Source organism: Acomys russatus, chromosome 19, assembly GCF_903995435.1.
Source record: "Acomys russatus chromosome 19, mAcoRus1.1, whole genome shotgun sequence".
In the NCBI taxonomy this organism is placed as follows: domain Eukaryota; kingdom Metazoa; phylum Chordata; class Mammalia; order Rodentia; family Muridae; genus Acomys; species Acomys russatus.
This window is the reverse complement of record NC_067155.1, coordinates 15304886-15326476: the sequence shown is the minus strand read 5'-3', so window position 1 is coordinate 15326476 and position 21591 is coordinate 15304886. Positions and strand designations below refer to the sequence as shown.

Genomic DNA, 21591 nt, shown 5'->3' with positions numbered 1-21591 from the left:
GGAGGAGGCCGGGCTTGGTACTCCTTCATGGCACGGTGCTGAGGACCGGATGCATCAGCCTGAAAAGGAAGCTGGGTGACCAGATCCTGAGGCGTCCTGTGGGGGTGGGAGGTGATGCCACACCTAGGCTGAGAATCCGAGCTCTGGTGGAGCTGGTCCAGGGACCTTGAGAAGGTTCTGCTGGGGATCTCAGGTCCCGAGGCTTAACGCACAGGCCTCCTGGACCCATCACCCTCCTCTGGACGCTGCAGGGATACGGTCGCTGGGCTCCTGGTGTCAGGGAACCCACAGCTGACTGAGAACTGCAACCAGGGAAGCTGAGGTACAGTAAGCCTGGGGTAACTCCCAAGTACCTCAGCACAGACTGGCTCCAGGGTCTTGTGCACCCTGAAGTTGTCTCTGGCTAGAAACCAAGGATTAAGCTGCGATTGTCGGCTGTTCTCCACAGTTCCAGGTGCTGAGCAGCTGTCCCCAGCCTCAGAGAAGCCATGGGAGCCTGCCACCTCCAGTGCCTCCTGCTCCTCTCTCTGCTGGCCTTCCCTCCCTGCTCAGGTAAGCGTGCAGAAGAGCAGCCATCGGCATGTCGTGAGTTAAATGTCTCTTAACTGATTGGTTGAGGAGAAAATGGGGTCAGACAAGCAAGGGAGAAAACGTGTGCAAAGAACCTGGACGGACTGTGGGTCTGTCACACCTAACTCGACCACCCACTTTTACTCACCAGAGTCCAGCCAAATATTTAGAGAGGAAATCAAAAGATGACATGTCCCTTGGGTCATCATCAACAGTGGGTGCCGCCATATTGTCTCCCTGCGTTTCTCTTCTCATCCCCTTCTCCTGAGTGGTTCTGTTACCCTCGAATGCCCTCATCCTCCATTTCTTCCCTGACATTACGTGATGCCCCCTAGCCCGAGGCTCTGCACCTTTCTCATGGTGACAGAGAGGCCATGTGTACCTGAAGAAGTTGGCCAAGTCACACAGGAGCCTATGGGCCATTCTAAGAAGTGAGAAGTTTTTAGATGTATTTTAATGTTTTTAATTATGTATAGGTGTGTGTGTGTGTGTGTGTGTGTGTGTGTGTGTGTGTGTGTGTGTGTGTGTGCCTACATGAGGGTCTGTGCTCACAAGTGCCAGGAACCCAACTCAGCACTTGGAGGAACAGCAAGGGCTTTAACCACGGAGCCATCTCTACCACTCTTTAAAATCAGAATTTTATTCTGGGGGAGATGGGAGCCTACCAGAAGTTTCTGCCATCTCAGGCCTTCTCATTTCCCCCAGAGGCCTGAGGTGGTTGCCTAAGCCTTTAAGAAGACCCCAAGGGCTGCTGGGTAGTAAATAAGGTGGGGAGAGAAACGGAGGGGGCTCAGGGAGACCCACGACAGGCAGACAGAGGCCCTGTGAAACACTAGGGGGGCGCCACAGGGCTCAGGCTCTGCAGAGACCTTAAGTGTGAGCCACAGGGTTTCCTGGGGACTGCAGCACGGGCTGGAGAGAAACAATGGCTCAGAATGGGAGCAGCAGTGCAGCTGGGCACCTGGGGGAGAGGGGCAGCTTCCAGCCATGGGGAGGGCATAGGTGGGGGTGGAGCAGACAGAGTGCAGGTCTGCTTTGCAGGAGGAGGGCAGCTGAGAAATGAGGAAATGACCAAGCCCCGCCCCCCACTGCTCCCACTGTGAGGAGTGGGGGTGCTTGGAGGCTTTGAGTTCACAGTCCCTCCTTCAGGCAGACAGGATGTGCCAGCCAGGCCACGGGGACATGGTTCAGACTGGTGGCCTCCCCTAGCCCAGAAGCTGCGGGTGACAGACATGGTGTGCTCCCTGACTCTCAGCCACCCTGGGTTTTCCTCTCCACAGGTGCGCTGACCTGTCACAAAGGAATCACGTTGAAATCAGGCAATAACTTTCTTAAGACACCGATTGAATGGAAGCCATTTGGGACCACACAGAGTGCACCTGGGGAGATCTGTCAGGAGACACTTCTGCTCATAGGCGTAGGTGTGTGAGCGGAGCTGGAGGGCCACCCTCCTAGGTTGGCCCATCCTAGTGCTGGCCTGGATTCTATGCCCTGCAGTTCTGCCCAGCTTCCCTAGTGCCTGGGGCCGCCTCTCTCTCTATGTCTTGTTCTGCTGCCCTACAATGAGGAGACAGAAGGGAGCCCTTTGCTAATTAGGGGGAAAGCCTTGGGAGGTATATGCACAGCATGGGGCTGTGCGTGGACATTGTCATCTTCGCCTGCAGCAATGTAGGGAGTTCAAAAGCAGCCTGCACTAGATGGGGGGGGGGGGGGGGGGAGAGGAAGAGTGAGGGAAAAGAGAGGGAGGGAGGGAGAGAGGAAGGATGGATGCTGAGTGACTGTTTGGGGCCCTGTAACCTTACAGGGAAGTGGGAGAGGAGAGAGAAACAGGCCACAGGGAGCCCAGTGTGGGCCTGAAGGACAGAGGGTAGAGAGGCAGCCAGCAGGGTAGAGGAGATGACCAGAGTGAGGCTGCAGCCTGCTGGGGGGGTGGGGTTGGTGGGGCTCAGGGGACATGTGTGGAGAGGCCCTAGCAAGCAGAGCTGCAAGGGGCAGAGCAGAGGAGCCAGTCTGTCAGACTCGGGACAGGGTCTAGGGTCTGTCTTCTTGTCACTGGGCACTGTGTTCTGCCTGTGCCTGGGAGGGACCAACAGTTGGGCTCCCAGGTCTTGCCACCCTCCCCTTCTGAGCATGCCTTTCACTCTCGTACCCCCCCCCTTAGGTGAAAAATCTCTCATATTGGGGAGCAAAGGCTGCAGCAACGCTGGGGATCAGGAGATCAAAGATGTCAGGGTGTATTCCAGTGGACCCGGAATAGTGGCTGCCTCCTATGTCAACTTCTGTGACACTGATCTGTGCAACGGAGCTAACAGCAGCAGCGTCCTGCTCGCCTCCCTTTCTCCTTCAGGTATGAGATGTGGGGACACAGAACCTCAGGGAGCTGCCTGTGCCTGCAGCTGAGGGCAACGCTGGACTGTCTTCTCATCTCTCCTCAGCCACTTTTGAGCCAGGAACCACCAAGTGTCCAGTCTGCTTGGAGCTTCAGGGTTCCTGCTCCCACAAGTCCAACTTTGTCTTCTGCCCTAAGGGCACTGGTTGCTATACAAGTGAACTCAAGGTTCAGGGAGGTGAGTGCTGAAGGCTGCATCTCCAGGAGGAGAGTCATGTGACTGTGACTCCATGGGTCAGGAGGAGGGATGGGGACTGAGTCCTGGGTCTCAGGAAGGAGGGCAGAGGCCTGCGCTGCTGTGGCAGACAAGGTGTGGCTGGAGTCTAGAACCCTGGGTCTGAGGAGGGGTTCAGGACTTGGACCTAGACTCCTGGGTCCTCAGACTCCTGGGTCCTTTATTTGGTTTACCGAACTATCCCTCCCTGCCCCCAGCCCCTGACTGGATCTTCATATTCCAGGTGGGCTCAATGCCATTTTTAGCATCGATGGATGCCTGGTCTTTCCTGCCAGCAATTTATTGGAACACCGAAATCCAATCGGGATTTTCACCGTGACGGAAGCCCCTGATTTATTGACTGGAGATTCGTTTTCACATATACTTGTCCCTCGCACCTCCCGGGCGTTCATGTTAGGGCTGGGGCTCTTCTCCGCCCTTTGTTTGGAGGGCTTTGTCCTCTCTGCTGAACCTCTCTCCCTGTCATTCTTTGCTGTTGGCCACCCCTACCCAGCGCTCCCCTGACTTCATAACCTAAGGACCGTAGACTCGGAACTGTCAGCCCGTGCTGTCCGGGTGCTGCCATCCCTCAGTCATCCCTCCCCCTCACACCTCCGCCTCCTGTTGTTTATATCCGGGAGCCTCTGAAGTCACCCTGCTCCAGGGCTGACACCACACATTGGCCACACACGCACAATAATAAAGTCACTGTTGTTTCTCCACATCCTGGTTTCTCCGTGAGGACATGAGGGCACTCAGTAGGATTCTTTGAGAGACAAGCTGCCAAGGCCTGTGAGGGATCCATGGAGTTGGCCTGACCTATCTGCCTTGAGAGGTCTGTGGCTCCTGGGGCACAAGATGCCTTCTAGTTCCTGAAAGGCTGGTGCACTCCCTCAGGCAGCGTCGTGTTCAGGCCTCTTCGTGTTTCTCAGTATGTTTCCGTAGTTGTCAAGAAAACGTGGAAGAGAACAGTTGGTGTTAGACAATACTCTTTTATATCCTGTGCAGCCTGCAAACGTCATTGTATCCTAGCAACTACAAATGTGTTGGCCCTGGCAATCACCATTATATTCTGTTTCTGATAAAGGTCTACAAAGTCTGATTGCTCTCAATAAAGTTGTCCCAGCTTAAGTCTTGCTGTGGCCCCGCCTACCGGCCCAGTTTAAGTCCTTGTAGTCATATCAGGGGACCTAGGCCCCTCAAGTAAGTATGCCCTGGCCTCCATGGTGCTGTGTGACAACACACACATTTGCTCACCCCATATTAGAACCCAAGTACGGATGCCACCAAAATCAAACTTGGTGAAACAATGAGTTGGTTTGGGTTTTTTTTTGTTTGTTTGTTTTTTGTTTTTTTTTTTTTTTTTTTTTCGAGACAGGGTCTCTCTGTGTAGCCTTGGCTGTCCCTGGACTCACTTTGTAGTCCAGGCTGGCCTCGAACTCACAGCGATCCACCTGCCTCTGCCTCCCGAGTGCTGGGATTAAAGGCGTGCGCCACCACTGCCCGGCTTGGTTTGTTTTTTTAATTTTTGAAATTATATATGCATCTTTTGCCTGCATGTATGTCTGTGTGCCAACATGTGCCTGGTGGAAGCCAGAAGTGGGAGTCAGATCCCCTGGGGCTGAAGCTACAGATGGTTTTGAACCAGCCAGTGCTCTTAGCCCCTGAGACATCGCTCCAGCCCATGTGTTTGTCTTTGTTTGGTTGGTTTGTCTGTTTTTTGTTTTGATTTTTTCATTGTTTTAATTTTTTAAATTTTTTTCTTTGATTCTTTGTGAATTTTACATCATGCACCCCAAATCCCACTCATCTCCCTCATCCTGTCATATCTGCCCACTGCCCTTGCACCTCCCCCACAAAAGAATATAAAATAAGATCGAATTAAAAAAAAAAAAAAAAAAAACCTTGTCATGGAAGCTGTAGTGTGTCCCAGTGTGTCACACAGTTTACCCTTTTGTGTACATATCTTTATGTGCAGATGTTCATTGCAATGTGATCTGATTTGAGGCCTCTGGTTCCTGCCTCACTGTCAAGACTGCATCCTCACAGGGACCTCTCTTGGACATCCTGTTGTTGCCCTGGGTCATGGAGACCCTGCAGCTTTGGATCTGCAGCACACACACTTTACATGCTCCTACAGATCATAGATGGGGCAGATGTTGGGGTGGGACAACTCCAAGCCCTGGATCTGGGTCTGGGAGATAGCTGAGTTGGTCAGCTGGTGAGCTCTCCTGTGTCCCCACCACAAGAGCAACCTCTGCAGCACTGCCACAGGGAGCCCACCCAGTGCCGCTGCCAGAGAAGGGCAGGGTCAGCTCTCCCCGCTAGCAAGTCCTCAAGCCCAGCTCACCGGAGCCTTCGCCACAAGGGCCAGCTCTACTGTGCTGCCCAGGAGAGATACAAGACCTGCTCTCCCGCCTACTGCAGGCAGGAAGGGGCAGGGGCATCTCTCCTTTGCCCAAAACCACCCCTTGGCAGACTAGGGGTTAGGGACACATCTCCCACACTCAGGGCCTTAAGGCCAGTTCTCCTATGTGTGGTGGCTGGCCAGTGGCACAGCCAGCTCGATACAGTGCCTCAGGCAGCAATGCAGACCAGGGACATGTGCATGGTTTTTTTGGTGGTGACACGGGCCTGGGACATCAACACAGACCCAGGCTGCCATAGGGCCACGCACCCAGACATGTCCCCCTGGCAGCAGCCCAAGCCAGGACCTCATCGTGGCCCCCTCACGTCTGCCTGTTCCCTACTGCCATAGTCTCCAGTTCCACTAAACCCCTCAGCATTCACTTTCTCTTTCCTGCTTCCCACCGTCCACTTCATCTTTCCCATCTCCCCATCACACGTCCCTTCCATTGTAGTGGTGCCCACGGCAGGTGCTTGGGTGTCTCAAACTAATGCGTTTCATATCCGTATGGGGGAGGGGTTACTTACAGGAGCAGAAATGCCTCAAATGTAGCTGTATCGCCTAAGCCTACGCCAGCCTGAGTGACAAATCAGAAAGCTGGGAACCTGGAGCACAGCACAGCCTGCAGGCAGGTCAAGAGACTGGAGGGTGTTTCTGTTTTGTTTTGTTTTGAGTTTTTTTGGTTTTGTTTTTTGTTTGTTTGTTTGTTTTGGGTTTTTGTGCCTGGTGCCTCAGTTGGCGGAAGCCTCTTGCAGCTCAGCTGGGGGGGGGGGGCGGGTTCTGCTTCCTCGAGGCAGCAGGTCTGCTGTAAGCTTTTCCTTTACACCTTGCCTTGTCTGAGTGGAGCCTTTTTTTTTGGAAACTTTTCCTGTTAAGCCGGGCAGAGAGGGGTCTTTTGAATCTGGTGGGTTTCAGGGACTTCCTGAAGGTAGTTTGAGTTGTTCATCTTCCAGCTTAAGGAGCTTCCCGGCAGGCAGGGTGGGATGTTCCAATCTTGGAGAATCCGTTACACAGCACTCCACTCCTTTCTTTAGCTTTTTTTTTTTTTTTTTAAATCTCCTCTTCCGCAATGATTCCTGAGCTTTGGAGGGGGTGACTATAGATGTTCACCTATGGCTGAGATATAGGCCACCACGTCACAGGAACAGTTGTTCTCAAGCATTCCACAGATGGCTGAGCTGAGGCCAATAACGGCGACCTATGAGCATAGACACGTCTTGAGAAGGCAGTCTGATGGGCCTACCCGTCATACCCACCTAGGAAAACCGGAGTCGCTGCTTCCCCACAGGAACTATGGTCCCCCTCCGCCGCCCACCCCCCCCCCCCCCCCGAGCTACAGGTTTTATCCTGGCTTACAGCACCAGATGCGACCTTCCTTTTGTGGGACGGGTCTTAAATTCACTCAGAAGGCTTTACCTGTGATCACCAAGGCACAACTGCACAGGCAGGCACATTCTGCATGGCATGCTGGTATTTCAGCCCACAGGGCCCACGGCCAAGAAAAAAGGTTGGCGAAGGCTCTCCACCAACACCCTGCATGCCCCTCCCAGCACTGAGGAAGCCAGCCAGCTTAATCTCCTCGCATCCTGCAGTCCACAGCGTCTTGAGCAATAGAGTCTTCTTCTTGCTTTGGCTCAATGCCTCGTCCTCTGTGGGCTCCTTTGCGTATTTCCCCAGCATCGAGTACTTCTACAACCCTTACCCGCTCCCTCTGTGAAATGGATGGCATACTTGCCCATACCCTGTTGTTGTAGCTGCTGAAGGAACTCTACCAGGACGGAGCACGGCAGACATGACTCAGGCAGACCTTGCCCCTCCGCCTTGCTACAAACCATTTAGATTACATGCCTAAAGCTAGCCACCAAGGTCTATGCCCATACCTGGCCACTTCCTCCTCCTGAGGCTGACTACCAAGGTCCAGCTGTCAAAATATTGAAGTCCAGCAATCAAAAGTCCCCTTTGGTAGCTGGGCAGTGGTGGCACACACCTTTAATCCCAGCACTACTCGGGAGGCAGAGGCAGGTAGATCACTGTGAGTTCGAGGCCAGCCTGGTCTACAGAGCTAGTCCAGGACAGCCAAGGCTACACAGAGAAATCCTGTCTCGAAAAATCAACAACAACAACAAAAATCTCCTTTGGTTCACCCAATTAGCATGCCCAATTAAAAGTAAACACTTTATCTTAACCCAGGGTTTCCCCCTTTATAAATGAGCATTTTCCTATGGGCCACATCTGTCTCCTCTTTCCAGAGGCAGTCCTCTCCCCTCTCTGCTTCTGAGAGAAATACTCCTTGGTTCTCTTCTCTTTCTCCTTTGTCCTCTGTCTCCAGTCTTTGTCTCTTATTCCCTGTCCTCTGTCCGTCTGGGACAAATAAATCTCCTTTGTGCTGAGAACTCGGTCTTGGGGGTGTCCTGAACCAATATTGCTCCTTTTGCCAATGCCATAGCTTGAGTTTAGCCTACAGAACCCACCTCTCCCTTAGCCCAGTCCTTGTACATTGGGACCTCCAGGCACCGCAGCCTTCTCCACCCCACAGCGGCTAATTGGTGAGTTTCCCCCTAACCTCCTCGCATCCCTGCGCTTCTGATGAGCACACACTCTGCCAAGCTTTCCTTTCAGTGTTGCTGGCCGCACTGCCAGAGTCGGGAGCCCCTCCCCTACCCGAAAATGACGCTGACAGGTCCCGGACTTCTTCAAGGGACAACTGTGTCCTTTCTCTTGGTGATGGACTCTGGGTGATGACTCCTTGTTCCCACAGATCTCCCTATCGCCTCTTGAGATTGGTGGGGACATTCTATCTCTCGGCCCACCAGCCTCTGCCGGTGATGGAATAGCTTCCTCCGCCCAGGAAAGTCATACTCAATATTAACTGTGCACTTTAGCATATAGCTCTGGCACCTGACCGTGTCTGCTTTCTCTTCTGTCTGCTCTGTGTGACTCCTACACTCGCTGAACTTTTCTACAGCCAGTTGTTACATATACAATCTGTTTCATGACGTGTCCATAAAGCTCTGCGAACTGCAGGAATACTGACAGCCCAGCCTTCTGTGCCCATCAGCTGCCATGCCTGCACCCTGGCATGGGTAGGAGTCACAACAGCAAAATCCTGCCGTGTGTCCAATCTGCCGTCACAGACCCGCCCCCACCGCAGTAGCATGCTACCCATGCAGCCAGCCTTGCTGTCCTTACAGCCCGAGCCGCCTCAAAGATCCCCACAGCCAACATTGCTGTACAGCTGCGCGGCTACACACTCACCCTTTGCCATCACTGCATCTGCGCCACAGGCAATGATGCTGCAGGCCACGCCCCTCAGGCTACCTGTGCCAGTCACCGCTGCCGTGATCGCGCCCCCAGCCGCTGCTTTTTACTGCAGGCAAAAGGCACAGCAGGCGCCCCCTTTTTCCTCCTGCTGCCACCCGACGTCCCCGGCTTCTCCAGATCCCCTCCTCCAGCCCCCACCGCCAGTCAGCCCCGCCTACTCTGCACTGCCTAGCCCAGCCCTGCAGGGCGGGGAGGAGTCAATGCTCTAGGGCGCCCGAGCACTAGCAGCCCCAAGATCGACTTCATATTTTCCCTTTCCAGCAACTAAATTCCAAACAAATTCACACTTTTTCTCCCTCTAGGAACTGCGGCTTCCTTAGGCCGGTGTCTGAACTACTGCTTACCCCCCCTACCCCCCCCCCCCCCCCCCCCCCCCCCCGCCCGCCCGCACTCCATCCCCACAGCTCCCAAAGCTCCTCCTCCCCATCCTGAGACCAAATTACCGGGCTTGTCACTCACAGCCCTGGTCACGCCGGCTCCTTTGCCAACCCAGCACCCCCCATTAGGCCATCAAGGCCCAATGGCACTTTCCTAGCTTAACCTTTTCTTGTCCTGACACTGGCTACAGCTTAAGCTGAGTCATACAAACGGTGTGATATTCTGTAATGGCAAAAGTTTACTGACTGCATTTATGGTTTTTTTCAACTCAAACTGAGGCTCCAACGTAACGGGAATAAAGCTGTAGCAACTTATTATAAACTGTTAAAGGTAAGTAAGACTTGCTAGCTAATAGTCAGATGCCTTATAATAAAATTCCTTAATATGTTCAGATCTATACTTATCAATTGCAGAGAGAAACTTTATTTAGCCTCCTATATGTGTTTTTCAAAGTTAAGCCTAAAATTGGCTATACTTAATAAATACTTGGTCCTCAGACTCCTCAGAGATCTGCTGAATATGGCATGTTAAATGTTCAACCAATAAGGACTTCCCACAATAAACAGAGACCTCCTCAAAAACAAAAACAAAACAAAACAAAAACAAAAACCATAAAGTCTCCAAAGAAAACAGACTGAACACCACACTGATGACTCCACCTGAGCCGTGGTGACAATAACCACTTGGCAAACCTGCCCCAGGCCTCATCTGTTGCCAGGAACCTGCACAAACAGTGACTGCTGTGCTCTCCCTGGTCAAAAGTAAGGCCAGTTTCCCCACATTCTTCCTTTCCAGGAAAAGGGGCCTCCATCTGACAGCTAAAGGCCCGCTGCCCCGTGTGACAACTGAAGATTAAACGCTACACTTGTCTGATGGCCCAAAGACCAAGAACTGTTGCTGCTGCCTCAGAAGACTAAGTAAGTCTCTGCCACTTTAATTATACGAGAACCATTTAAGTTGTACTCCCTCCTCAAGTTTATCATCCACAGTGAGCTGCCTGCTCAGTCCATCTCACATGTTCAGTTGGCCTTGCTGACAGGCTTCCACTAACAAAGACTGGAGCGTCTAAAGGTTATGAGAAACAGATAAACTATGCAGGTCAAAGGAAAATGGATGGTACAAGCTATGCAGGCCTAAGGATACAGAGACTCCAATAGGTCCATGGTGGTGTAATTATGTAATTTTAAAGTCTGAAAATTTGGACGGTTAAGTGATTTACGGGTCTGAGGAAGATACGTAAATCCAAGAAAGGGTTCAAGTCTGAAAATCCTTCTCAGCTCCTTTGCAGCCTGACACAGGCCACGCTCCTACACGTGACCCTTGACCCCCTCTCTTCCCGACCCCTCCCTTGTTACCCCTCCCCCACACCTTTCTCCTCAATCTATCAGGTCTTTTAAAAAATATATTTATTTATTATTATATATACAGTGCTCTGTCTGCATGTACACCTGCAGGCCAGAAGGGGGCATCATATCACATTATAGATGGTTGTGAGCCTCCCCCTCACTGGACGTACTGCCTGTCCCCTTGACCATCCAAGTCCCCCTTTGGGAACCAAAGCAAGTTGTCTCAACCTTCCCATAGCAACCTCAAAACCTGTTATAGGACCGTGAGCCTCCTCAATCACCCACATTCCCAAATTATCCCAGTTTCAGAACCCCCAGGAAGCACTATTCTAGTGTAACAGAAGCCGCTCAAATTGTTTGCTCCCCAACACAACCAGACCCTGCTGTCAGATAACTGTTAAGATTAATAATTAGACCTAAGGTAAGATAAGATATAAGGTAACAAAGGGACCAGGCAGCACAAGTTATGTTGTATAGGAGTTTATTAAGTGCGCATGGGGAGAGACGGAAAGGGGGGAAGGGTACTCCAGAGAGACAGAGACAAGGACAGTGAGAAAATGAGACACCGCTCCCCCCACACACAGGTAGAGAGGGGGCCACATGGACGCTTTGTCAGAGCCACGCCCTATGGCAGGTAAGCAATGACATCATAGGTAGGCAGAGTGCCGAACTCTAACAGTAACAGAATCTAAATTTCCCAGATCCTCAAGATCTCTCAAGCTCCATTCCAGACCAGTACTCCTGAATCAACAGCCTGAGTTTTCTGGTCTATTTCCTACTCCTAAGGGTGGGATTCCAACACCCCCCCCTTTCCCTGGGATCTCTCCCCCTTTCCCTGATCTTGGGACTCCTCTCCCCAACTACCAGGACCATGAACCTACAAGTTTCACATGTACATCCAAGATAATTTTCCTCTTAAACTCAACTTTACCTTGACCCTCGTCTCTCTGTCTCAACAGATTTCAAATCAACTACAGATGCTCCAGCGCCAGCACCAGCCGTTTCCTCAGATTCTACATGCTGGTCCAGCCTCGCAGACTGGACTACACTTGCCTAGCCTCAGATGGTCCCACAGAACCTGGCCATCAATGGGCACATCCTGTTCTTCCTGGCCTTGGCCAGAAACCCAGCTTCCTTGGGTCCTCTAACAATGATGCCTCAATGTCAGCGGATAATGCCCACTTATCCAACACCCAATGGCCCAATAATAAAACAACATGGTGGGAATGAAGGGCCTTTCGCCAGCCTGAGCATGCCAAACATGGCTCTGGCAGACCTTGCTCCTCTTCTATTACCCTGCCTAAAAAGAAAGAGAGAGAGAGAGAGAGGAGAGAGAGAAGAAAAGTGTTAGGTTACATCCCTAAAGCTAGCCACAGAAGTCTATTCCCTTATTTGGCCACTTCCTTCTCCTGATGCTGACCACCAAGGTCCAGCTATCAAAGCACTGAAGTCCAGCAATCAAAAGCCTCCTTTGACTCACCTAATTAACACGCCAAATTAGAATTAAACACCTCATCCTAAAATGGGGTTTCCCCTTGTACTTTTATAAGCTGCCATTTGTCTATGTGTCACATCTGTCTCCTCTCTATCCAGAGGCAGTCCTTAGTCCCCCTCCAGGACAGATACTCCCCCAACCCTCTCCCCAAGTACCCCCGTACCCTTCCCCCCTCCCTCATCCCCTATGTACTCTCTCTTACACCCTGCCCTCTGTCCCTCTTGGGAAAATAAAACCCCTTTGAGCTGAGGACTTGGACTTGGGGTGTCTTGTGCCAATACCAGTCCTTTCAGCTGTTGCCTCTCCCATCTGGCTGTTGGGGTCGTTTGTGGCTGGGCAAACCATCTCCACCTAGTATAACCTTTTGCTGGAGAACAGGAACCCTTCTCAGTCTGGGGGCCCAATAGTTCTTACAAGGGTGTTTTCTGTGACCAACTCCTCAGGTGTTAGGGCCTTCCAGCAGTTCATCAGCACACAGGTTAGCTTTCTATAAATCCATCCCTTAGGAACTCCAGCGTGACAAACATCCTGCCACATTTGTCTTCAAATAACACAGACATCTTCTTCCTCCGCTTTGCCCTTTTTCTCATTTCCTCTAAGTTGCTTTCTCGCTTTCTGTGCACTCTTTGCACGCTGGTCTAAGTCGCTGCCAAAGTCTGTCATGCTTCATAAAGATCTTACCCAACCAACCGGCTCAGCAAAGGCACGAAAGCTCCAGAACACCCTTGAGGCTCTTGCGAACTGGGGTACAAACACAGCTTCTCCTATTCCTAGTCCTCTCAATAACACCTGCTCCCTCCTGTGTATTCTCCAGTTCCTGGTTTGGGGCGGGGCGGGGGTTGGGGGGGTCGGGGTGTTTTTGTTTGGTTTGGTTCGGTTTGGTTTGATTTTCGTTTTTTTTTTTAAACAAGGTTTCTCTGTGTAGCCCTGGCTGTCCCGGAACTCACTCTGTAGACCAGGCTGGCCCCAAACTGACAAGAGATCCCACTTCTGCAGACCAAGTGCTGGTATTAAAGGCGGCGCCACCACACCTGGCCCCAGTTCTAGGCGGTGATAACCAAGTGCTCCCAAAGGCTCTGATAGGCCAGTCCTTCTGGAATTGCTTGCCTTCGCACTGTCTCAAGTGTCGCAGCCTTCGCCTCAAGGAGGGACTGACTGGGAGCAGCATTACTCAGTTTTTCTGCTCCCACAGCAGCCAGACAGACCCCACCTGCTCCCGTGGCCCACAGCCTCACAAGCCAGGCCGAGACCAGCCATTTCATGGCTGCTTTAAAACTCTCCCATAATTCCATCAGTGTGGGCCCCGAGTGTTTCCTGAGAGGCCTCGTTGTTTGTTTTTCTTCTTCCGGGTCACGGTGAGGTCCTGTGTCTGTACGGTGAATCACAGCTGTCCCCTTTTTCTACTAAAGGTCGGACCGAGAGCTCTTCAATTGCTTTTACCACCTTTCTATTCTCTCTCCTCATTTACTTAATTTACTTAACAATGTGAGGCTAATGCGGAAGAGGCCAGCCCCGGCCCCTTTTCTTGCGGCAATTGCTCCTTCACACACATTACTAAGCACCCGCCTGGCCATCATCTGGGCCAAAATCTCCATCCATGCTGCCCATGTGCTTCTCCTCCGCCTAACCCATGGCGCAGCCTCTTTCTTCCTGTCCTCTCCTCCCTCCCAAGATCCTCCGGCTCCCATCCAACTTCTTCACGTAGTCCACCCCTCTCGGTCACTGTGAGAAAGGTACAGTCCCTCAGGCTAGAGGACATCATGTAACGTCAGAGAACAACTGGAGGTTGGAAGACATTTTTAAGTTGACCAGACTACTCAGGTGAAGGCAAAGAGAGGAGGAGGCCAGTGGGACAATACGGTAGCATCCTTTACTGAAGAAAAGTTTGATTTCCTCTCTAAATATTTGGCAGGACTCTTGTGAGTAAAAGTGGGTGGTCGAGTTAGGTGTGACAGACCCATGGTCAGTCCAGACTCTTTGCACACGTTTTCTCCCTCGCTTGTCCGACCCCATTTTCTCCTCATCCAAACAGTTAAGAGACATTTAACTCACGACATGCCGATGGCTGCTCTTCCGCACGCTTACCTGAGCAGGGAGGGAAGGCCAGCAGAGAGAGGAGCAGGAGGCACTGGAGGTGGCAGGCTCCCATGGCTTCTCTGAGGCTGGGGACAGCTGCTCAGCACCTGGAACTGTGGAGAACAGCCGACAATCGCAGCTTAATCCTTGGTTTCTAGCCAGAGACAACTTCAGGGTGCACAAGACCCTGGAGCCAGTCTGTGCTGAGGTACTTGGGAGTTACCCCAGGCTTACTGTACCTCAGCTTCCCTGGTTGCAGTTCTCAGTCAGCTCTGGGTTCCCTGACACCAGGAGCCCAGCGACCGTGTCCCTGCAGCGTCCAGAGGAGGGTGATGGGTCCAGGAGGCCTGTGCGTTAAGCCTCGGGACCTGAGATCCCCAGCAGAACCTTCTCAAGGTCCCTGGACCAGCTCCACCAGAGCTCGGATTCTCAGCCTAGGTGTGGCATCACCTCCCACCCCCACAGGACGCCTCAGGATCTGGTCACCCAGCTTCCTTTTCAGGCCAAAGCGTCCGGTCCTCAGCACCGTGCCATGAAGGAGTACCAAGCCCGGCCTCCTCCTTCAATCCTGCGTGGCCAGACCCCAGATGCTTCCCAGAGAGAGACACACGGTCTAGAGCTGAGCTCTCTTCAAAGACCCAGGGAGTAAATCCAGCTTCCTAAGACCAAAGGCCTCCTCCCTCAGCTTAAGGTGCCCAGAGCCAGTTCTCCCTCAGACCCAAGACTTCGTCAGTGCCCGTTCACCCTGCAGCACACTCAGGCGTCCACGCCATAGCCCTCCTCCCTCAGACTCAAGACTCCCGCAGGCCGCTTCTTCCTCCTTCCTGCTTCTGGATGCTCTCTTCAGGGCTCGGGGATCTGGTCCCTCACTGCTCTTCTTCCTTGTAAGCAGGAAAGAAAAAATCTTCCTGGTTTCAGAATGTGCTCACCGGAATCTGGAGCTTGGAAGGTGCCTCCAGACGCGCCCCAAAGCAAGCGAACGTGGCAGAGTTGGCCAGAGCAGACAGTCGAAGTTGGTCCATCCATGAGAACTCATCTCACGGCCTCATTGGATAAGCCTGGAGAATCGCTGCGTCTCATTGGTCGCCGGAGAAGCCAATGCCCGTGCGCCCCAGAATGCACGCATGCGCAGAGAGTGAGTGCTGGGTAACGGTCTCTGGCGGTTGCTGCTGAGGGCATCCTCCTATTGCGGAGTCACGTGGCATCTTGAAGGGATTTTGTTTTGTTGCTGTTTTTTGTTTTTTTAATGAGGAACGCCCCGTGTCGTGTCACTGGGGATGCCGCCAAGCTGTACAAATGAGCAGCGAGCAGGCGACAGCACAGATTGCCGTCACAGATACTTAACCTCCTCAGTCCTGTGACGATGACCACTCAGATGTCAATTCTTCTATTGAGTTTTTGTGTGCTTGTACGTTGATGGGCGTCTGTCAAGGTTCACAGCACAGAGGACACTTTGGGAAATCAGTTTACTTCTTCCAACATGCAGGTCCCGGGATTCAAACTCGGGGTGTCATGCTTGGCAACACGTGCCTGTACCCTCAGAGTCATCTCTCTGGCTCTCACTTCTTGTGTATAATAATAATAATAATAATAATAATAATAATAATAATAATAATAATAATAATAATAATAATAATTAATAACAACAACAACAACAACAATAAATTACAAAGGAATTCGTGTCCTTGTGACGTCTTCCTAAGTTCATACCATGTATTTTATTAGCACATTTTTTCTTGAGTCAGAGTCCCAGCCGGTGAAATAACATGATCACTCAATACAGCTGGGCCGAAGAGCAACACCTCAGCCCTCTGCGAGCCAGGGAAACACCTCACCTGTCACAACAGCAGACAAAGGCAGCACGGGGTGTGAGTGCAGCACTAGGCAGCCATTACCAACAAACTCCTGCCCTCCCGCCCCTCCCCAGCCCCCCACCCCCACCTCAGGAGGACACAGTGTGAAGCCGACTAAGCCAGAGTCCAAAAGACAAAAGGCTCCCATGTCCTCGTGTGTGTGTGTGCGTGTGTGTGTGTGTGTGTGTGTGTGTGTGTGTGTGTGTGTGTGTGTGTTATTCAGACAGGGGAGAGGGAGAAGAAAGTGAAAGGCTGGTGTGAAGGTGGAAGGTGCTAGAAGGCATAATCATAAACCCTGGGCTGGGGCTCAGCTGGTGGAGCGCTTGCCTGGCATGCACAAGGCCATGGCTTCCAACGCCCAGTGCTGCATAAATGGTCACACACACACACACACACACACACACACACACACACACACACACACACACACACACACACGATGACACACGCACCCAAAACGAAGTGTAATCCAGAAACTTAAACCCCTGTGCAACTAGTCCGAATGTCTGTCTCCGTCACAGTCCTAACGAAGGAGGAGGCGGATTCATTGGATGCGCAGGCAACCTGCGCCATCACCCGGTTGCCACCCGTGCGTGAGTACAGTATTTGATGGCATCCTCGGCGACAGGGAAGACAGCCGTCCGGGACAGGGTTAGAGGATAAAGCCTCCATTGCTGCATGGAGAGGAAGAGCAAGTCGACACGTGGTAGCTAGGGCCACTGGGTGGGTCCCGGAACAGGGGCATGGCGAGGAGTATGAGAGACCCTTCCGGTAGGCGGTCAGTTGCCTGGGCAAAGGCCAAGTTTACTACCTAGAGCGGCTGGGGGAGCGGAGACAGGGACCCCCCACAAACTGAGGGAAGCATTGTGGGCTGGAGGACGCACCTCGGGCAGCAACAGCCAGGAGGCACGGTGCGCATGCGCCTTCAGAAGCCGCCTGTAATTGGCTTCTCAGGGGACCAATGAGATGCAGTGGTCCTCCAAGCTTGGTCCAATCAGACTAGGCGACGAGTCCTCTTCGGCCAATGGGGTTTCGAGTGTCCTGGCCGGGCTGGCCCCGCCTTCCGTGCCTCCTGCAGCCTCCACCAGAAGGCAGCACAAGGTACCGGTCGCCATCGAAGCTGGGCGCGGTCGGCCCGAAAGAATTTTGCTGCCTTAAAAAAGGGAAACAAAGAAAAAGAAAGGTGGAGGACCCATATTCCTCAAGCCTGAGGAAAGAAGCCAGATGAAATGAGGAAGGAGGGGTGCTGCGCAGGACTCCTGAGGGAGAAAGACAGACTACCGGACCCCTCGGGCTGAGGGAGGAGGGTTGATGGCCCAGGCTCCGGGGTCTGAGGGAGGAGGCCTGGAGGATCTAAAATTTTGTGTCTGAGGGAGGAAGGTTGGCAGTCTGGAACGCTAACGCTTAGTCAGAATGGTGAAAGCTGGCGCCTGGACTCCTGGGTCCGAGGGCCTCGGGTGGGGGGGGGGGGGAGGGGAGGATCTGGAATTCTGTGCCTGAGGGAAGAAAGTTGGGGTTCTGGAACAATGAGTCTGGAAGAGGAAAGCTGGGTCCCGGACTCCCAAGTCTGAGGAAGGAGGACTGGGATCTGAATTCATGGGTCTGAGGGAGGAGGCTGCAGTCTGGCTACTTTGTCTGACGGAGGAGGCTGGGAGGCTGGCTGAGTCTGAGGGAGGAGGGCTGGGGATCTGGAGCCCTGGGTCAGAGTTCGAGGCCCTTGTCTGTATTCTGAGGGAGAGAAGGCGGGAGTGGAACCCCTGTGTCTGAGGAAGGAGAACCGGAGTCTCTTCCTCTGGGTCTTTTCGGAGTGCTGGGTTCTGGACTTAGGGTCTGAAGGAGGAGCCTGGAGTCTATATTTGTGTATCTAGGAATAGAATTGACCTAGACTCTTGAGTCTGAGGGAATAGGCTGGCTGCCCAGAATCATATGTCTTTGGAGCACGTGTGCGTGTGGGAGGCGAGGGTGGGGCGGGAGGGGCGGGGCGTAGCGTGTAGCTGGAACTGGAACTCCTGAATCCTAGGATGAACAGGTGAGGGCTCTCAGAATTCAAGTTCTAGTGGAGCCAGGTCCTAAGGGCCAAGATACTGAGCCCTTGAGAGGTTTCTGCTGTGGATTTGAACCTCTGAGGCTTAAGGCAGAGGCCTCTCAGCCCATTATCCTGCGTCTAGAAGGTGAAGAAAGAGTTGTCAAATTCTTGTTGATTAACTGTAGGTGGCTGACTGTGGAGCTATGGAAACAGAGGCAACAATAAACCTGCGGCCTTGCTGTTAACTCACAAGCTCTTTCAGCACAGACCTCATGGCCTCATGGTCTGTCCTGAAAAGCCGTACCATAAGTCTACCATAAAGAGGACACTTACAGAAAACTGAGATGTAACCCCTCTCTGTCAGGTTGAACTGTCTCCTCTTCTCTGTCAGTTCCCAGGTCCTGATCAGCTCTTTCCAACCTCAGAGAAGCTATGGTAGCCTGCCGCATCCAGTATTTACTGCTCCTCTATCTGCTGGGAGCCTCCCACTGGACTGGTATGTGGGGGATACATAGAGGAGCAACTGGTCCACAGAGGGTGGATTTGTGGTTGGAAAAGGGCACCCCATGGAGAAGGGCAATCGCTTTAATTTTTATTTTTAAATCTCATCTTCCCAGTGGTCCACAATCTACGCTGTCAGGTGGGCACAGTTGTGAGTTTAGAAGATGATCCAGGCCGAACCTTTAACTGGACATCAAAGGCTGAGACGTGTGATCCCGGGGAACTTTGCCAGGAGACTGTACTGTTGATTAAAGCAGGTAAGGTGGGGACCAAGTACTGGGTATCACTTCCTGGGTCCTCATTGCTGGGTGACGGTGGCCCAGGTGTCCAGTTTGATCTTCAGGCCTCAAGCCATCTGACCTTGCCCATCTTTTCAGCTTCGTTTCTCCCTGCTCCCTCTCATACTCACTGAGTGATGTCTGTCACTAATGTCACAGCCCTGTGGCAACATAGATGGTGGCTGGAAAGCCAGCTCAGTCAGTGAGGTGCTTGTCTTGAACGCATAAGGATCTCTCGGTCGATTCCCAGGAGCCCACATAAAAATGCCCGGCATGGTAGCCTGAGCTGCAGTCCCAACACTGGGGAGGCAGAGATGGGGGGGGGGGGGGGGGGGGAATCCCTTGGGAATCCCTTGGGCTTGTGAGAGAGGATGGGCCTGTCATTTGCTTTCTCCCCGCTCAGCATGGCGGCACCGTCATCCGCCTTCTCCACTTCCTGTTTCACAGATGGAACCAAGACTGTCGTTTTGGCCAGTAAGAGCTGCACCCAAGGAGAAGAGTCAATGACTTTAATCCATTATACGGCCCAGTTTGGCCTGATTGCTTTGTCCTACAGTAACTACTGCAATGGCACCCTCTGCAACAACAAAGACAGTCTATCTTCCTTCTGGAAGCCACAAAATACAGATCCCACAGGTACCTGGGAAATGGGGGCTGAGCACTAAGATGTTAGTCTGGCTTCTCAGTGTTACTGCTTGGCGTAGGCCTCAGTGGGCTAGACGCAAAAGAATCCCCCAGCCCTCTTCTGAGTTGTTGCCTTTGAATCCCACGCCCTTCTTAGACTCATAGTCACATTTTTTAGAATGAATGGGGCCTGGAGAAATGGGTCAGTCGGTAAGGTACTTGCCTGGCCCACATAAGGATACCAGGTATAGCTGGGCGGTGGTAGTAGATGCCTTTATCCCAGAACTTGGGAGGCAGAGGCAGGCGGATCGCTGTGAGTTCGAGGCCAGCCTAGTCTACAAAGTGAGTCCAGGACAGTCAAGGCTACACAGAGAGACCCTGTCTCGAAAAACAAAACAAAACAAAAAGTCAAGTATGGTGTCGTGAGTTTGTAATCCCAGCTCTCGGAGGTGGAGGGAGACAGGAGTTGTTTACTGGGTTTACTAGCCAATTGGTCTGACCTAATCAGTGGGCCACAGAGCTATGAGAGATCCTGACTCAAAGGAGGTGTCAATATTCCTGAGGATGACACCTGAGGCTGCTCTCTAGCCTCCACACGCATGCACCCACATTTGCACACACACACAAACATGCATGCACCATACAGACACCTAAAAGGTGATAGGGTTTTTTTTTTTATGTAGATGGTATAGGTATTGTTTTTATTTTAAAAAATAAAATAAGATAGTCCATCCCTTCCTGCGCCTACCACCCAAACAGCGATACTGTCACCATCTCTGTCTCAGCCCATGTTCATATACAGCTTCTTTCTTGACTTGGGTTTCTGCTCTTTGAAGACACTTAGGTGTCATCTTCGGTTGGTAGGTGTCCCTCCATTTCTTTGACTACACCTTGAATGCAGTCCCTGACTTGTAATACCACCAATTACCTACAAGTCTCACCATGTCTAAGCAGACTGTGGAAGCCATGTGGTCACTGGGTTGTTTTGTTTGTTTTGTTTGGTGTGTGTGTGAGTGTGTGTGTACATGTCAGAAGACACCTTTGAGAGTTGATTCTCTCCTTTCACCTTTGTATGGATGCCAAGAACTGAACTTGGGTCTCCCGGCTTGCACAATAAGTGCTTTTTCCTACTGCACCATCTCAACAGCTATAAGGCTGAGGTTCTGGTGCAAAGAAAATCAGTGAAAGGGTATGTGGGCTTGCTTAGTGTGGCCTCTACAGGACACAGGTGGGGAAGAGAAGGCGTCCAGGACAGGCATCTCCAGGTGCTGGGTATGGCCTTAACTTTCCTCTCTTTGTCCACATCCAGCAACTTCCAGTCTGGCAGGAGACTTACGCTGCCCAACATGTGTGGCTCTGGGGTCCTGTTCCAGTGCCCCCACTCTGCCCTGTGCCAATGGGACAAACCAGTGCTATCAAGGAAGACTTGAGTTGTATGGAGGTAAAGGCCCCTCGGGGTTCTGGTGCTCAGGATTCCAGAGCTGAGGGAGAGAGGGGTCTCCCCATTCCCTAAACTCTATGTTGCTTCATTCCTTTCTGGCACATAGGAGGCGTGGACTCCATCGTGCAGGTTAAAGGCTGCGCCACCATAATCGGCTGCAGGCTGATGTCTAGGATGGTGTCGGTGGGCCCCATGGCAGTGAAGGAGACCTGTAACGACCGCCCATCTCTTCAGCCCCGAAAGGCAGAAAGTGGGGCCTCGTGGCTGCACACCTCACTGCTGGTGCTGGAGCTCCTGCTGCCAGCAGCGCTGTTGCCCCTCACCCACTTCTGCTGAGAGGGCTCTGAGGCTTGAGGGGGTCTCTGTCTGCTGACCACCAGCTTGAAGAAGGGGGGGTGAGGCTGAAGAAGAGAGAAGGAGGATGCGTGTGTATTTTACATAAGTAATAAAATTTGTGATTTGTTACTAAGAGCATATGGTGTGTGTGTGTGTGTGTGTGTGTGTGTGTGCGCGTGTGTGCGCGCGCATGCGCACGCGCTGCATGAAACAGCGGTGAGAGTCCAAGGACAACTTTCAGAAATGCATTTTCTCCTCCCACCATGTGGGTTCCAGGGATTGAACTCATGTCATTGGGCTTGGCAGCAAGCACTTTTATCCACTGATCCACTTCAC

At 52.4% G+C, this 21591-nt stretch overlaps 3 protein-coding genes across 3 annotated transcripts in view; all 3 read left to right on the top strand.

Moving 5' to 3' along the window:
• The window catches only part of LOC127203227 (CD177 antigen-like), a 29841-nt gene extending 27842 nt beyond the window's left edge, over positions 1-1999 (top strand). Inside the window, exon 19 of the mRNA XM_051162021.1 lies at positions 1851-1999. Within this exon, the coding sequence (XP_051017978.1) occupies positions 1851-1999 (149 nt within the window). The remainder of the gene's footprint in view (positions 1-1850) is intronic.
• A 197-nt stretch (positions 2000-2196) lies between these two features.
• On the top strand, positions 2197-3643 carry LOC127203226 (CD177 antigen-like). Its single transcript, XM_051162020.1, is given in 5 exon segments — positions 2197-2245; positions 2732-2917; positions 3006-3137; positions 3418-3594; positions 3597-3643. Coding segments are annotated over 5 exon segments (591 nt in total).
• A 12908-nt stretch (positions 3644-16551) lies between these two features.
• Tex101 (testis expressed 101) lies at positions 16552-21307 on the top strand. The gene is made up of 5 exons (XM_051162019.1): positions 16552-16642; positions 18693-18833; positions 19302-19490; positions 20788-20919; positions 21026-21307. Exons 1-5 carry the CDS (start codon positions 16552-16554, stop codon positions 21253-21255), a joined length of 783 nt encoding a protein of 260 aa, XP_051017976.1. The 3' UTR covers positions 21256-21307.
• Positions 21308-21591: the final 284 nt, after the last annotated feature.

Excerpts from the sequence above, each read along its gene's own strand:
- Tex101 (XM_051162019.1), top strand. The coding sequence starts at position 16,552 with ATGTCTGTCTCCGTCACAGTCCTAACGAAGGAGGAGGCGGATTCATTG. Across the intron at positions 16,643-18,692 it reads CACCCGGTTGCCACCCGTGC|TGGTCCACAATCTACGCTGT; the intron begins GTGAGTACAGTA and ends TCATCTTCCCAG. Across the intron at positions 18,834-19,301 it reads TGTACTGTTGATTAAAGCAG|ATGGAACCAAGACTGTCGTT; the intron begins GTAAGGTGGGGA and ends CCTGTTTCACAG.